The sequence below is a fragment of the Labrus bergylta genome, chromosome 14 (assembly GCF_963930695.1).
Source record: "Labrus bergylta chromosome 14, fLabBer1.1, whole genome shotgun sequence".
Classification (NCBI taxonomy): Eukaryota; Metazoa; Chordata; class Actinopteri; order Labriformes; family Labridae; genus Labrus; species Labrus bergylta.
In genome coordinates this window covers 22,475,387-22,491,598 of record NC_089208.1, presented here as the reverse complement: position 1 = coordinate 22,491,598, position 16,212 = coordinate 22,475,387, and the positions used below count along the sequence as shown (strand labels likewise).

The 16,212-nt window shown below is 46.3% G+C and overlaps 1 protein-coding gene across 5 annotated transcripts in view; it reads left to right on the top strand.

Annotated features, from left to right (window-relative positions):
* Positions 1-16,212, top strand: part of LOC110001537 (E3 ubiquitin-protein ligase RNF43) — an 84,937-nt gene extending 68,725 nt beyond the window's left edge. For 4 of the 5 annotated variants that reach the window (XM_065962864.1, XM_065962863.1, XM_065962862.1 and 1 more), the window contains 7 exons: positions 8,236-8,310; positions 8,388-8,522; positions 9,399-9,500; positions 10,418-10,588; positions 10,686-10,809; positions 11,011-12,531; positions 13,274-16,212. In XM_065962864.1, coding sequence (XP_065818936.1) covers positions 8,236-8,310; positions 8,388-8,522; positions 9,399-9,500; positions 10,418-10,588; positions 10,686-10,809; positions 11,011-12,531; positions 13,274-13,299 — 2,154 coding nt within the window. In that variant the 3' untranslated portion in view covers positions 13,300-16,212. The remainder of the gene's footprint in view (positions 1-8,235; positions 8,311-8,387; positions 8,523-9,398; positions 9,501-10,417; positions 10,589-10,685; positions 10,810-11,010; positions 12,532-13,273) is intronic. The other variant, XM_065962865.1, reaches the window with a different exon arrangement.

Genomic DNA, 16,212 nt, shown 5'->3' with positions numbered 1-16,212 from the left:
ATCCCCATCTCCTGCAGCCACGTGTTCTTGGGCAAGAAACTTTCTACCAATTTCCACATACTCCTTGCACGCCGTGGTCCATCAACGCCGTGCACTACGCTTCTGTTCGCTGCCACTCTAGTTGTTGATTCAGATTCCACTGCGAGCGACACGGTCAAGCAACAAGCAGCACCACTTCACTCTGCTCCGTTTCAAATACGCTGAAAGTCTATTTTTGACAGAGCACGCTGCAAGCACTCAAACTGGATAGAATAAAACGACCGGGACAGGAAGTCAGACTAAGAAACGCACAGAGCGAACGGTCAATTTGAAAATAAAACACAATCTACAGACTCATGATTGCATTACGTCAAAACAGGCACCAAAAAAACAACAAATCATCCTCAGAAAGACAAAGCAACATGTTGTTTGCAAGTTTCTCTCTTTATTCTCCTGTGATCTTGTCGATCTCCTGTGATGTGTGTATAGCTGCTCATGGCTGCACTCTTTCAGAGTGGTCCCGCTGCTTTGTCGTCAGCGTATGAATGTGTATAAATGGGATGAGTTACTTCTGATGGACTCTTTACTCAGCAGCCTCTACCATCAGTGTGTGACTGTGTAGGTGTGAATTTGTAGATGTGACCTGCGGTGTAAAAGCGTTTTGAGTCATCAGAAGACTAGAAAAGAAATATACAAGCTCAAGTTCCTTTTTCTGTTGAAATATCCTGCAGACTAAAACAGATGAGTAATACTCAATTTCCCAAACGTCAACACAGACTGCCCCTCATTTAAATGCCACTTACCCCTCCCCCTCCCCTAACCCCTCTTTTTTACCAGCAGACCTCGCCCCCGTCTGCTCCTCATTTAGACGTGCGGTGTGTCCCAGTGCCTCAGTTCGGGTTCCAGTGTGCCAGGCCAGTCAGGAGAAATGACAGAGCAGAGAGTCGGCCTCAGACCTGCAGGCCGGAGCTCTGTACTCTGTCATTAGTCACTTTACTGCAGCAGCAGCAGCACCACCAGCCTGCTGGCTCCTCCCCCTCCCTTCCCTTTCTCCCTTTCCTTACCTCCTTCACTCTCGCTCTTTATTCCCACAAATACCGGTATGATTCCATGTTGTAATGAACTCGTGTGCTGTGTGATGTGGACGCTCACAGAGAGGAGAGAGCATAAATAAAGTTCTGTAGCACGTTTTAAAGATGCAGGGAGGGTCATCAGAGAGCAGCAGATGAAACATGAACAGATTTATTACACCAGTGTGTGATGGGCTGTAATTAATGGTGTCTGGTTTTTTTCTTCATGCTCATTAATTAGCCGAAGTTAAACTAAAATGTCTTACTTTCTGGTTGGAATAGACACCGCCATAAGTCTTAGAAAAGTAAATATATAGGTGAGACCTCTGCTGAACGTCTTCCATTGTTGATCTGTGTTTACTGTGTCATGCTATTATGTAGCTGACACCGCTATCCCTATCCGGCTTACACTCTGTTTACCAAGTAAGGCTACCCTTGGGTTTACCTTACCCAAAGTGGTCTACTTAGGACTGCTCTACACTTTTTGATTTGCACACACGCTACACGTTGAGCCAGGGAGATCGTTAAAAAAAGGTAAATTTAAAGCAACACATGGTCTCCATGCATTTCTACTATTCAAGCTATATTTCCAGATGAAACTCTTTCTTAAAGAGGACATATTATCCCCCTTTTCCACCTTTTCAAACAGTCCCCTGTGGTCTAAATGAAACATCTGTGCTGTGCTTTGGTCAAAATATAACATGAATCAAGCACCAGAGGAGGTTTGTGACCCTGTAGAAACCAGCTCTCTCAGAACGCTATGTTTTGGTGTGTGTGTCTCTTTAAAGACACAACCGAGTTTTCCTGGTAGACATCACTCCCTCGAATAAAAATGGCGGACCTGCATAAAAGTTCTTATAGACTGGGGGTGGAGTCCATGGGTGGAGATACCAGGGAAGGGGATTTGTTTTTACCAGAATCCCACTGTGACATCACAAGGTGAGCACATTTGAAACGGAACATTTTTCTCTGTGTTGTAAAACTTATGCAGACCACAAACAAAGGACTGGATGGGTTTATTTAACATTTTGTGGGTCTGTAGACACTCAGGTTACCCAAATATATGTTCAAAAACACTGTAGAAGTGGATTTTTCATAATATGTCCCCTTTAATGCAAAGACTTCAAATCAGGAATCAGATGTTTAACACGTCACTGAGTCACATTTTGACTCCAGAAACAGTTCTGTAATCACAGATGTTTAACTATGCAGCAGAAGTTTCTCCGTCCGTGTGTCATATTGTCATCGCTGCCCTCTAGTTTCCTTTCTGTTATGTTGCAACATGTGACCAAACACTGAGACGTAAACAGGCGAGGCCATCATCAGGCCATTCGGTCGACGTGAAAAACCTTGGCTCGTCTCTGATTTGAAAAGAAGACGTCAGGGCAGCGTGCTTTGTTTCTGTCCTGTTGAGAACACGCTGTGATGCCAGGCCCGGCTCACAGACCGCAACTTCTGCAGGGATGTAAACAAACAACGAGGCCTGGCCCCGATCAGGCCAAGCTGCAGAGGGCAGATCGCTGGCTGAGATCTGTGCTTCATGCTAGATGAGCTGTGGCTAATACTGCAGTCTGCCAGGAGCTGCTCGCAGTGCAGTGGAACATAAAGGCATGGTCGGTCTGTATGTGTGTCCCGGCTTCAGTAGGTGAAACAGTTTAAGTCACCATGAGTAGAATTTGTTTGTGTTCATAGCAGATTGAATTAGATTCTGACGGCAGCAGTATGTGTCTGTAGAAGCATGCTGCAGATTTCCAGTTAGACACTGATGGTGAGCGAGGAGCTCTGTTTGTGTTTTGTCAGAGCTTTCATCCTCAGCAGTGGTCGTCGTTAACAGATGGAGTTTAATAAAGTTTGAATCAAAGGAGAACTCTTTGAATTTGGACTTAACAAATCAAAGTCCGTTTACAGTTCTTGTGTGATGCCGGCTGCAGTGCACATGTGACAAATGTATTTTGTAGCTCCTGAGGGAAGTCTTATCAGGATCCTCACGTGATGTCACTTGAATCAGCTTCAGTTGGATCTGAAGACTTGAAATATGTTTTTCAAACTGGGAAGGAGGAGTTACAAACAAGTGTTCCTACCATACCCATTTACCTGCTCTTCATGTCTGCTCAATGTCATCAGCTTGAGGCTACATCAGAGTTGCATTGTGGGTAATGTAGGCCCCCAGACTTTGATGCTGTTGAAGAATGCGTGGTGTAGAACACCTGATATCTTGTGTAGAAATACATTTGGTGTCCTTTTTTTTGAACTGTCTTATCAAAAGTCGGTTGGTGGCTGTGGCTCAGTGGTAGATTTGGACTTCTCGGTTGTAAGACTGGTGGTTCGATCCCAGCTCCTCCAGAACTGCGCTGATATAGCCAGCAGCAGTGTGCAAATGTGGCACTGTACACGTATCAGTGTTTGTGCCTCAAGTGGTCAGAAGACTAAAATAACGCTATATAAGTATTCCAAATTCCAAAACTAAATGTGGGCAAAGTTTCAGATCAAGAGGTAAACGTATCGTTGGAGTTTCTTATCGGAGTTCCCCAATATCCAAGAGTTTCACCAGACGGCTTCAAGCCTCTACGTGAGCTGGTGAAACCTCTTCCATAGACTCTCTTCTCCCAGCACTGGAGTTTATCAGAACAATATACTCTGGTCTAAAAATACAGCCAGAAGTTTTTAAATTCCACACATAGTAACATCTAAAAGGACATTTTAATTTGACTGAGTAAAAATAAACAAGTGGGACAAATAAAAGGAATGACATCTGAACCTCATTAAGCTGCTTCAGTGTCATGATGCTGGCTCACTCTCACTTAAATAGAACATAGCTGTTGTTAATGTTACTGACGCCACATGTGCAAGTCTTGAAAACGAGTTCAATATAAGACTAGGTAATCATCTTTTTCTACGGGCTACTATATTTAAATTGAGCTTAATGTGAATTTAAAGGTCACATATCCTCCTCCTCTTCAACCAGTTTAAATAAGTCTCAGAGCTCCCCAAAACATGTGTGTGAAGTTTCTTGTTCTAAATCCACTCTGATCCTGTATTTGATCATGCCTATAAACCCCTCTATTTCAGCCCTCTCAGAACAGGCTGTTTCTGTGTCTGTACCTTTAAATGTAAATGAGCTGTGTCTGACCACGCCCCCTCTCTGGAAGGGCTTGGGTGGCTCGGGCTCTCTCGCTCCATGCCCTATTGTTTACGGTGAGAAGGCAGACTCAGACGGCAGAACAAACACCTGTGGCAGTGTCACCCACCTGGGGGAGGGGTTACTGCCCTTTGTGATGTCATGAAGGGAAAATCTCCAAACGGCCTGTTTGAGCACACATTTTCTGTAAAGTGGAGCAGGCAAAAGACGGAGAGGATGGACTTTTCTCATCATTGGGGGGTTTGTAGACAGACTAGAGACACATATTAGTGTTAGAGGAACACGGAGAAGTGGATTTAACATAATATGGGCCCTTTAAGAGTCACCTCTTATGTCCCCTAATGACGTGATGATGTAACTGTAACGCTCTCAGGTGTGTTCATGTGTGCGACAGCCTCCTGCCGCTCCTCCTCAGCAGCCTTGTCTGAAACTCCGTCAGTTGGAACATGTCCCGTATTTTCCTACGCCCTCTGTCACAGCCCCGTCAGTGTTAAAAGTAGAAGCAGCCTGTTGTGGTATGTGTGTTGTTTGTTAGTGTTTCACTGATGACGTCTCTGATGTAGAACCACAGTCATCTCCGACGCTGCCGTTGTTTTTCCCCAAATGCCAAATCATGTTTAATCATGTGTTAGGCTGCACAGCATGAGGATGGCTGTTTTCAAAACCACAGCCATGATGTCTGATTCACATCCGACCAGAACAAAACACGGAGATGTGGAGGCTGTCATGTTAGCATCAGAGCTTTTCATAGCATCATTAAAGCTTAAAAATATCTCCCATTAATCATATCATGAGACTCAGCAGGCTCAGTTGAGGTGTAGGGTTTGGCGACCGCTCTGTGGTATTTCTACTACTAATACTGAGGGATAATAAGACCACAGCAGCACCAGTGGAGGAATATATCAGAACATATTCTTGAACTGAAGACAACTCTTTGAATCTCCACACGGCTTCAGCGTGTCTTTGTGCGTGTGTGAGCTGGACCGCAGAATCAGGCCTCCCTGCATTTATCCCCTCGATTAGAGGACGTACAGGCTCAGGGCTGCTGGGTAGGGAACTTTTGAACCCCAGGTAAAGCAAATTCCCACATGTCAAAGATCCAGCCTTTTATTTTTTCTTCGTTCTGTGTGACCGCACCCCATTTAGGCCCATGCATGTACTACAATTACTGCTCTGAGGAGCAGGGGGAAGGCTGCAGCTACCAGAGCGGGAAGTCGGATCAAAGGAGGGGATATGTAAATGTTTTATTTGACCTCTTTCTGACCAGAGAAACAAACGATGTTTCCAACTATTAACTGGGCATGATCAAACACAGCGACCCTGTCCTCTTTCCCGGTGGTTCTACAGGATATACATTCGTTTTTTGGCGCACCCAAGCGACCAATTAAACACTTCTACTACTCTCATTTTCTGTGGGTCAGTTGGTAGAGTCGGTCGTCTCTCAACAGGAAGTTCAGGGGTTCGATCCCCAGCTCCTGCAGCCACTTGTCCGATGAGTCCTTGGGCAAGGCACTTAACCCCAAGTTGCTCCCTCTGCTTCGATGGCGGCGTGTGAATGGATGAGTTAATACTGATGGACTCTTTACTCAGCAGCCTCTACCATCAGTGTGTGAATGTGGAGGTGTGACCTGCGGTGAAAAAGCTAGAGACTAGAAAAGTGTGATCATAAGCTCAAGTCCATTTACCATTAATTTTCTAAGACCCACAGAAGTGTGCATGCGTCTGGCGTGTTACTGGCGTGCGTGCATGTGTGTGTTTGTGTGTTCAGACTCCAATTGGAGCCTCTGCAGTAGGGCGGGTTTTGGTGTTGGGCCTGCATAGGGTGCTGGTCTTGGTCTGAACTTGGACTTGCCTTACAGGCCCCCTAGACTCTGTGAATGGAGGTCGGTGTGACTTGAGGTTCTTGGGGCGGGATCATCAATAATAAGCACAACGTCTCCTTTGACAGAGTCCTCGTCCCCTCCTGTCATTCTTGCAGATCTGGTTAGTCTCCACCTTATCCACAATGAATCCACCGTGTACTGGATTTGACGGCCGCTCCGTTAGCCGTAGCAGTCGTTTGTGTATCAGTGTATCCAGAGCTCTGAACCTGTGATCCGAGAGTGAGGGACTTCTGACTTGTGGTGAATACAAAGGACATGTCATGCTCTGGCTCTCTCTCCTCTTAACGTGTCAGAGAGGATCAACGCCGTCACCTGACACAAGACGTTTTTCATTAACTTGATTAATGGATCAGCTGAGTGATGCCTTCACCTGAATGTCTTTACGCACACACTTCTGATGTGTGTTCACATGTGCTTGTGCGTTCCTGCCCTGCCCTGAAGGTTAGAAATCTGTGTTTGGCGTGGAGTTTGACCCTGGTGATTAGGTGTTTAAACTCGTGTCTCCTCCTCATTAAGTGTTTGCAGACGCCGGATGCTTCAGCGCGGATGATGAGATGTTGATGGAAAGAGAGTGATAGGTTCTCTGCTGATGCCCAAGAAAGTATTTCTGCTTTAAAGAGCACGTCGAAAACAAACAAAAAACACAGATCAAGTCAGCGTCAGGTCAGCAAGCAGGAGAGGAGCACATGAACACATCCTCCAATCACAGCGCAGTATGACTTCAGCTGATTCAGTCCGTATTATATTAAATAATATTACTGCAGGCAGATGAAATGGCGAGGACGCTGGAGGCGAGGACGACTGATTTTGGCATTGTAGAGACAGGACAGTGGACGGAACAGGAAACCAGGAGAGAGAGATCTGAACTCATGCCGCCCGCTCGGAGGACCACAGCCCGCGCACATCGGGCGCTACCTAACCACTGGGCCATCAGCGCCCATAACAAATAAATTAAATACAAATACTGTATTTCAAACGTGAGATTGTTTTTGTTTTCCTTATTTTTTGTGCAGTTTGTTCTTTGGAGGGGAGACATTTTTGATAAAAGAACAAAGTGAGAGTCTTTGAACCACATTGTTCACGAAGTGTGTGTAAAAACCAACCGGGGTCACAATCAGAATCTTAAGAAGAGAGAAATGAAACCAGACGGTGAAACTGTGTGATGAACCTGCACTCAGTAATCAAAAAATTAACTCAAAGCAATCAGACCAAAAAAAAAAAAAATTCTGACCTTTTTGCCTTTATGGGACAGGACAGGTGAAGAGAGACAGGAAGTGTTGGGAGGAGAGAGAGTGGGGGGGTCGACATGCAGCAAAGGGCAGAGGTCGGATTCAAACCCACGACTGTACTGTACATGGGGCTTGTGACATAACCGCTAGGTAACTTGTAATTGTTGTAATGATTTATATTGAACTGATATATGTGACCATTAGTCTCCACTTTGTTTGAACCCTGAAGAAGCTGCACGCCGATACACGTTGGTGTATCTTTAAATAATTTGAGCCTGATGAATTAAAGGCATTTAATACTTTTCAAACTGTCCTGAGTGCCTGGATCATTTATACCGATGTTCTTTAAGTTTTCCTCCACTTTTATTTTTTGAAATGCTTTGAGGAATCCCAGAAGTGTTCCTGTTGTCTCTCTTTGTTTCTGTTTTTGTGCTCTCATTATTTGATGCTTCTTCTTGTTTCCAATCCCTCCAAAAGCACTTTGCATTTCATTTGAGTCGTATGAAAGGTGCTTTACAAATCAAGCTTTATGGTTTGAAAGCTTGAAGTCTGCATGTGTCACACTTTGACATGGGCCAAAAGAAAATGTCTGATATCCAGGTGAGGTCCCACTCATTATTTTTCCTTCAGTTTAGACTCAAAAAAAGATCTTTCTGTGTCTCGGTCTTGCCTCAAACGTGAGAGAAATGTTCGGATCAGGCAGCAGCAGCAGCAGCTCTGAAGTGAGAGCGCGGAGTCAGGTGGAACAGAGGAGCCTCAGTGTATGACTGCCACCTAGTGGTGGGTTTAGAGACTGAGTGGACTGCTATGGTCTTCAGAAGTCAACTCTCCACTGATGAAGTTTCCTTTAAAGTGCCGTCACGTGTGTGTGTGTGTGTGTGTGTGTGTGTGTGTGTGTGGTCCCTGACTGCCCTCTCTTCTGTTGTCTCTTCCAGGCTCGCATGGCTCTGGATAAAGGCGCTCAGGCTGTGATCTTTGACGTCAGTGATGATGCCAACGCTGCTGCCGAGGTGAGTTTCGAGCCGACAGATGATAAACGGTCGAAGGTGAAATAAGCACTCCACTCACACTGCTGCGTCTTTGTCAGCTGCGAGAAACAGATTCTCTCCCTCGTCCGGTCGTGCTGGTGGAGGCCGAGGATGCCGAGGTGCTGATGGGATTGGTCAACAAGAACGAGGAGGCCAAAGTTCGCATCGAGATCCTGGTGGAGCCGTTGAGATGGGTGAGCACTGAAACACAGTTAATTCTTTTTTAAACCCGTCCTGTATTTGGCAGGAAGAAGAAGAGGAAGGACCCCCTCTGTGAAACAGCAGGACACAGTCATGTGAAAGCTTGTGTGCAGTTACAAATACATCACGATGGATCCATGTGGACTGGATTCTTAGATGCAAATAGACCACCCGGTGTTTACAGGACTTGTTCCCCTCTCGTCGGCTTCATGCATCCCTGCAAAAAACAACTTATGAAACCTCGTATGGAGGAGAAATAAATGAGTAGGAAACTGACCAAACTTAAAAACCTCTTCAACTTAAATGAATTACTCTCATTGTTGTGAGGCCTGAATCAGTTCACTGAAAGATCCTAAAATCAAGCTAAGCTAACATTAGCTTGTCTTTGGTCGTCCTGAACAGAACTTCTCTGTTTTGTGTTTGAATGTTCATCCCTTTGATTTGTTGTTTAATTATAGTCTGAGAATGTTTGATTTAATGAACACTGATCGCTCACATCCAGCTAGCTCTGACTAACCCTCAGCTGCACGGTTTTATATTATAACATGAGAATCCACCTGATTTAGATCCTCTTGGAAACTTTCCTTTCTTATTATAGATCTTACTTTAACTTAAGATTTCAAAGTAGCTGAGTCTGTAGCGACTTGGATTCAGATCCAGAGATCACCGGTTTTAGTCCCGGTGCGTACCAAAGTATGGAAGTTGGTCCGGTAGCTGGAGAGGTGCCGGGTCGCATTCTGAGCTCTGCTGAAGTTCCCTTGAGCAAAATGCCGACCGCCAACTGCCCGTTTCAGTCTGTTTTTGAATCTTTTTTTCTGGGTCAAATCATTTTCAATCTTTGCTCTTTTTTGTATCATCTTCTCTTTCAGCCACATTATGATGTGGGTATCCTGCTCACCATCGTCCTTGCTATCCTGACCATCGTGCTGATCTTCGCTTTCCGCTACAAGTGCAAGTCCAACAGAACCTGGGTGAGTCCCAACAACTCAGAGCACTGACTCACGCTGCTCGTGCGGCCGCCGAGCCAGTGTGAAGGAGAGAAAAAGATAGCGTGCAGTCCACAGAGCATGTGCAAAGGGTGAAATGCATGAAAACTGTAAAGCTGACAATGTTTACATGAAGTTAAATTTGAGAAATTCAAAAATTCAGTGCAAAATTCCCCCCTTCCTGCAAATATGCCTCGATTTAAATATCTAATTCTCAAGACCAGCGCTGATTGCCACAGGCACAGTGGTGTTATCGAACGCCATTGAATCAATATCTCTCTTTCTCTCTCTCTTCATCAATTAAACACAAAATGAATGATCTGTTAAAGCCTGTAAATATGACTTTTAATATTATAACCAGGACTTTAATCAGTCGAGACTGTCAGTTGAGGATGTGAGTTTGTTTTTGTTGTTTTTGCTCCATTCAGAGAGTACACTTTGTTCTAAACAGTGAAACACATTTAACATGTTTCAAGGCATCTGGCATCGTTTTTAAAAAGGTGATCACACATCCGACTATCTCAAGAAGTAGGTGTGAAGGACAGAAAACTTTTACATCAAAAGGAGAAAACCCTGCACACTACTATTGCTCTGCATCACCAATTTATTAGAATAAATCACAACTTTTCAGACCTGAAACAGTTTCCCCTCCCGTCCTGTTCTCCGTCAGCTTAAAGCTCAACTCGCTCAGAGTAACGCTGCAGACGGCTTTCCTCCACATTCAGACGCCAAACAAGAACTAACTGCACGGAGCAAGAGAACATTTCTGCATTGTTTGTGTCTGAATATCATGAGAGCTACATGCTTATGTGACAGTGCAGAGAGCGGGAGAAAATGATGCTCAATCTCTGGAGCTATTAGCAGCCGTTTGTTACTCTAACCTTTGTTTCTGATGCGTGCAGGACTCTGTCCATCAGCAGACCATGAGGGCCATTAGTCGCTTGGAGACCAAAACCTACAACTCTCAAGGCTGCTCCAGCTCTCAGCGCCACCACGCGGCCGGGGGCTCGGCCAGCAGCTCCAACTCCAGCCCTGTCTGCGCGATCTGCCTGGAAGAGTTCCAGGACGGCCAGGTAGGAGGAGAGAGAGGAACACACTGCACCATGCTTAGTGAACTCTGCTTATCATATAATCCTCCTCACATCTACCTGTTTCTGATTCTCCTCACAGCATTTGAGGATCATCTCCTGTGCTCACGAGTTCCACAAAGACTGCGTGGACCCCTGGCTGCTGCAGCACCGCACCTGTCCCCTCTGCATGCACAACATCATGGGTGAGGAGAAGCATGTTTACAGTTAAGTTTGGATCTAATGCTTTATAATCAGACTTTTCTATGTTCTTCTACTTCACCCTCATCCTACCAACAGGTGTTATTAAAGAGCATTTTCAGTGTTTCCGATTATTTCTTTCTTTGATGCTCTTCCATGAAATTGAAGTTTTACACATCTTCAGTGTTGTGTTGAATCTTCTGACTTCTTCTTCTTTGGTCTTGCAGGGACGGAGCGGCAGCAGCAGAGGAGCAGACTCCAGCAGAGTCCAGAGCACCGCCAGAGTTTTCTGCACGCTCCAACCTACAGCAGCCCCCGCAACCACCCCTTTCCCCAGCACGCCATCCCCTTCTCTTTGAGGCCGCTTTACCCTCGAGGACCCTCTGGACCCTACCCCTCTCTGGCCGGCTACACCAGCTCTTCTCCCAGAGACACACAGACTGTCCGTTTCCTCCCCAGCCGGCCGCTCGGCTCCAGCTGTGGGTACCACCTCCCTGCAGAGGGTCCTGGGAGGCCCTACAGGATCGGAGCTAACTGCAGGACTTCCTCCCTCCACTACACCCCCCGGCGTACCTGCCGCAACTATCGCTCCTCATGTCCAGCTCAGCGCTGTGCGTCCAGCTCAAGACTGCCGAACTCAGCCTCCGCCACCCCGCAACCACGTGGGGCTCCTCCCCACAGCCGGCCGGACGAGGGCAGCTGCTCAGGGGGGAGCTACCACACCGAGCGCAGCGGGTACTTAGCTGACGGACCAGCAAGTGACTCAAGCTCAGGACCCTGTCACGGCTCCTCCAGTGACTCGGTTCTGAACTGTACTGACGTATCCCTGCAGGGGGTTTACGGCAGCTGGTCCACCTTCCGTAGCTCTCTGAGCAGTGACTACGATCCATTTGTGTATTACGGGCCCGGTCCTGGGCGAGCCCCCCGCAGGAACAGCTTGGAGGCCTGTGCCCAGGCCCGGCCCAGGTCTCTGGATTCTGTGGTGAACAAAGCTGGATGCCCCGAGGAGCAGCCACAAACTGTGTTCAGCCACATCCACTACCATCGCCACAGACACCACCACTACGAGGAGGGGGAGCACAGCCAGGGCACGGGCAGGGGCTCAGACGAGGAGCAGGGAGCTGCCGCCGCCGCCACCGCTGCTCCTCCTGCTCCTGCTGCTCCGGTCCTGGACAAAGACTCACCTGTGGGCCCTCCTAAGCACAGTCCCTGCCAGTGCCCAAAGCCAGACCCCACAGACAGGCCCAGTCCTGGGACAGACTGTCAGGACCATGACCCCAGCAGCCCCTCAGGACCTCCTGTCCTCATGTCCCCCATCCCCTTGCAGCTTCAGCCCCACTGCTGCCACCAGGGACACGCACACCCTCCTGCTCCTCTGGGGCGGGTAGGGGGCTGTGTGTTGGACGGCCCCTCTGTCCGCTACCACCAGAGTCTGGACCTTCAGGATGACCGTAGCATCCACATCCACTATGGTCAGGGTCCTGGTTTCTGCTGCCCCCCTCCTGAGCTACCCCCCGTCCTGCTCCCTGTGCCCCTCATACTGGACTCTGGAGGTATGGAGGACTGGCCTTGCTGTGCTGGGGCCCACGTTGTGTGGCAAAAGCGGGTGCAGCAGGCTCGTTCTGAGCCTCAGCTCCTGGGGCCGGGGCCCTCTATGGACAGACCCCCCTGCAGGTTTCACCACAGTCCTGCTAGTGAACGCAACACAGACATTTGTTTGTACTGCCAAACCTTACACCACAATCAGGGTGGGTGTCTCACTCGTCTGTCTCTAGAAACATGACGTCTCCTTTGGCTTATTGTTTTACTTCTGAAAGATTCTGATTGTACTTGTATGGGGTCGTCTGATTGGACAGAGGACGCTCAGGTGGTCTGACAGGGAAACAAATTTACAGTTTAGCCAGATTTCCCCACAGATCACCTGAATGTCACCACAAATTTGAACCAGTATTTGGTCCTTGAACGATTTATTTGCCGTCTCCCTGAAAACGTTTGTTCTTCCTTGGTCTTTGTTTTCATGACAGCTTGTGTTTCTCGGCCCGTTGGTCTTATTTATAGCCGTGTTTTTGTGCTCGTAGGTCACAGTCATTCATTGGGGAAGCAAACAGTTTATTCTCAACAACATGAAGATAGAGAAAATGTAAACTTGAAGGTAGAGTCAGTAGTAGTTTTCATGCGTCTTGTAAACACAACATTCAAACAAACCGAGCACGCTCTCTGCAGGCTTAGCGTGCACGTTTATACTTTTACTGTTTGTACCTAAACTGCAAGCTACCTGAGAAAATGACACGTGTTGTAATGAAAAAGCCGATAGTTTAGCATATGTTTACCACCAGACGAGTAAAAGCGACTGGGCCTTAAAATCGAGATGTGCTTTTATGTGAAGTTTTCCGTATTTTCTCACACCCATCCAGGAGAAGAAATGAAATGATTGCACATTTGCTCTTTGTTTTATTTTGAAGATAACTTGAGCTGTTTTTGTGTCCGCAGGATCAGAGGAGGAGTCTGGTGTGTGAAAATGTGTTTTTTTAATTTCATCCCCATCATCACGCTGCTACAGGAGCCAGAATGGACAAGCCTCTCAATGGCCGATCGCTCTCATGTCTTCCACGACTTTCTGTCAGAAAGATTTCCCAGCATCCCACAGGAGTCGCACTCACACGCTGGAAGGTCCTTCGAGTTGAGCTTGGTTGAGTTCATCCTTCACCATCAAAACAATTATAATCATATCAGGGGGAAATGTCGGGGAAACGCTGAGCCCTCCATAACACACAGTAACATAAAATACTGATCGGTTGAAATGTCCGGGAGTGGAAATGACTCAAATGCCACAAAGGGGACGTCGTGTTTTTCCAATAATCAGTGAAAGCAACAACATGATTAGAAGCTCCCCGCTCCTCTGTGACACCTCATGCATGGTCTTGAGTTTGGGTGCTGAGCCCACATGAAGTGAGACACCATCTTTGCATAGCCCCCACCCCCCTCCCCCCATCACACAATAACTTGATTTATCTCCGAGGTACTTAAAGCTTCATTTGATCTTCTATCCAGCCTACCTCAGCTCAGATTTCTTAACGTGCCTCACACACGGAGGCTTTAAAGGTACTGCTGTAGTGACTTATTTTTATTTTCTTGTTTTTGCCACAACAATGTAGCTCCCATAAACTCCCCAAACACAGTTCAAGCTGTCCACAAGGAGAGAGAGAGAGAGAGAGAGAGAGAGAGAGGTTCAAGCTCGGCCCCTTGTCCAGCTGCTGAGTCTTGCATGGGCCTTGTATTCATTATTTCAAGAATGGCAGCTGTTTTCAACATGTGTGTGTGTTTGTGTTCAGGATCATCTCCTGCGTTTCTGTTGTTTTATTTTTAGTCACTTTTCTTCAATGAACCAGTTTGACTGAATTATGTGGTCATCATTACAAGCTATTGTATCGCTCTTGTCGTTTTCTTCACATGTTGGCGCGTCCTGATCAGTGAAGCGGCCTCACCCTGTGATCCATCACTACGTCCTATGATCCTCCTTTAGAGGATACTCAGTCCGTGCTCGCTGCCCTCCAGCACCTCCAGCTCTACAAGAATGCTCTACAGTGCAGAAATCAACATATAGTATAAAATACTATAAACTCTAGAACAACTGGATCAAAGCCATGTTAGCTAGCTTTGAGTCTGTTTCCACAAACACACCTGAGACGAATCTCAGGTACAATCACAAACACTGGAAAACGGCAAAGATGAAATCAATCACAGTTAAAGTGTTGAGATTCTGGGTTGTATTTAATATGCATTACCTGTCCCTGCTTTTAGCCTTCAGCACCTGAAGGAAAGTCCACTTAAAGAATACTAAGAAGTCAAATTCAGTATTTTTACATCCAGATATATACGTACTAAAACGTCCTTCCACCTGAAAAAAATCTGTGAACAGAAGAATCTCGATTTAAAACTGTGTTTCCAACTTTTATGATCTCAGATTAGAAAGAAAAACATGTTTATATTCCCCTAAACTTTGTGGATAAATAAACTTTGATAATAAATACACCCACAGATTACAAACAGAAAAACTTTATTTAAAGGAGCAATATATAACTCTGACACCTAGTGTTTAAAATGGGTACTGCAGTCAAAATTCTAAACATTGTAGAGAGCTGCCTCCCCCCGCCCCCTCCTCTCTAGGGTCGATGCTCACACAGGTCACCATGTGGTGAACACTGAAGCTTCAGTGTTTATCCAGCTCTGCATCGGTCTGTAAACCTTTCTGTGTTCTAACCTCTCTCCATTTTTCAAAATCATCTCCAATATTGATCCTAGTTTGAGCACGTTTCTGCTCGTGGAGCTTATTAGAAACATGCAGAGGCTTTTTAGGTCGGGTACAATCACTTCTATCTGAACCACTTCTCTTGCCCGCTTCCATCACTGCAACACCTGTTGACCTGATAACTGCTCTCATATCTGGCAAACCGAGGGGGGGGGGGAGCCTTAGAGCCGCCTACCTTCTCTGGTCCAAACAAATCCAGAGCATTCAGGACCAGAATCTAAAGTTAGAAGGAGGACATACTGGCTGCTGCATTGTTGTCAGAGAAGCCAGCACTTCAACATAGCATGTTTCCTTAATGTCTGATCATATAGTAAGGTCACTTTATCATTTCACTCACTACACATCTCACTGACTGGACCTTTAAAAGTCTAAATGTGAAAGCAGTGAGACATCAGATAGAGTTTAACTCGTCACAACAATGAGTTTTTTATGGGTAATGCAATTTTATGATCAGCACTTATTAAAGCCTCACGTGCCTTATTCATCCAAGCTGAAGATAATCCTGAATGAGAAACCTCCCAACACACAAAGCTCTTACCATCGAACCAAAGAGGCCAAAATCTTGAACTAAGTGAACTTAACCAACGTCGTGTCTTCTGTCTCGTTTCGACCTTTTCCTTAAATCTCAGAATAAAACGTGCTCGCAGTGACGTGCCTGTATCTAAGTGGAAAATCATTTTCGGACTTTCTGAACAATCACGCAGAGATGTTCACCCGCAGTCCCTCGTACGAATACCTCACTATGAATGTGTCAACGCAGCGTCCCGCCGCCCGCCTCCCAGGGTTCCCTCTGCTGTCCTTCTCTGTGCCCGATTATATTCAGAGAGACCTAGGATGGAAATGACTGAATTACAAGCAGCACTTTGGCTTCAGCAGATTGTATTTACAGAAAAACAAACGGAAAGCTTATAGTATTCATTTCAAACGAGCCCGTAAAAAACCCATCAGCACACGCAGAGCGGCGTACAGTGGCGCCGAGGTCTCTGATGTGATGTCTTCCTTCTCTTTGTGTTGTTGTCTTTGTCTTTGTTTTGTTCTGCAACAATCACGAGCTGAAACTGCCTTTTTTTTTTCTATGAGTTAATGAGAAATCCCTCCAGAGCTTGGAGGGAGGAGTCAG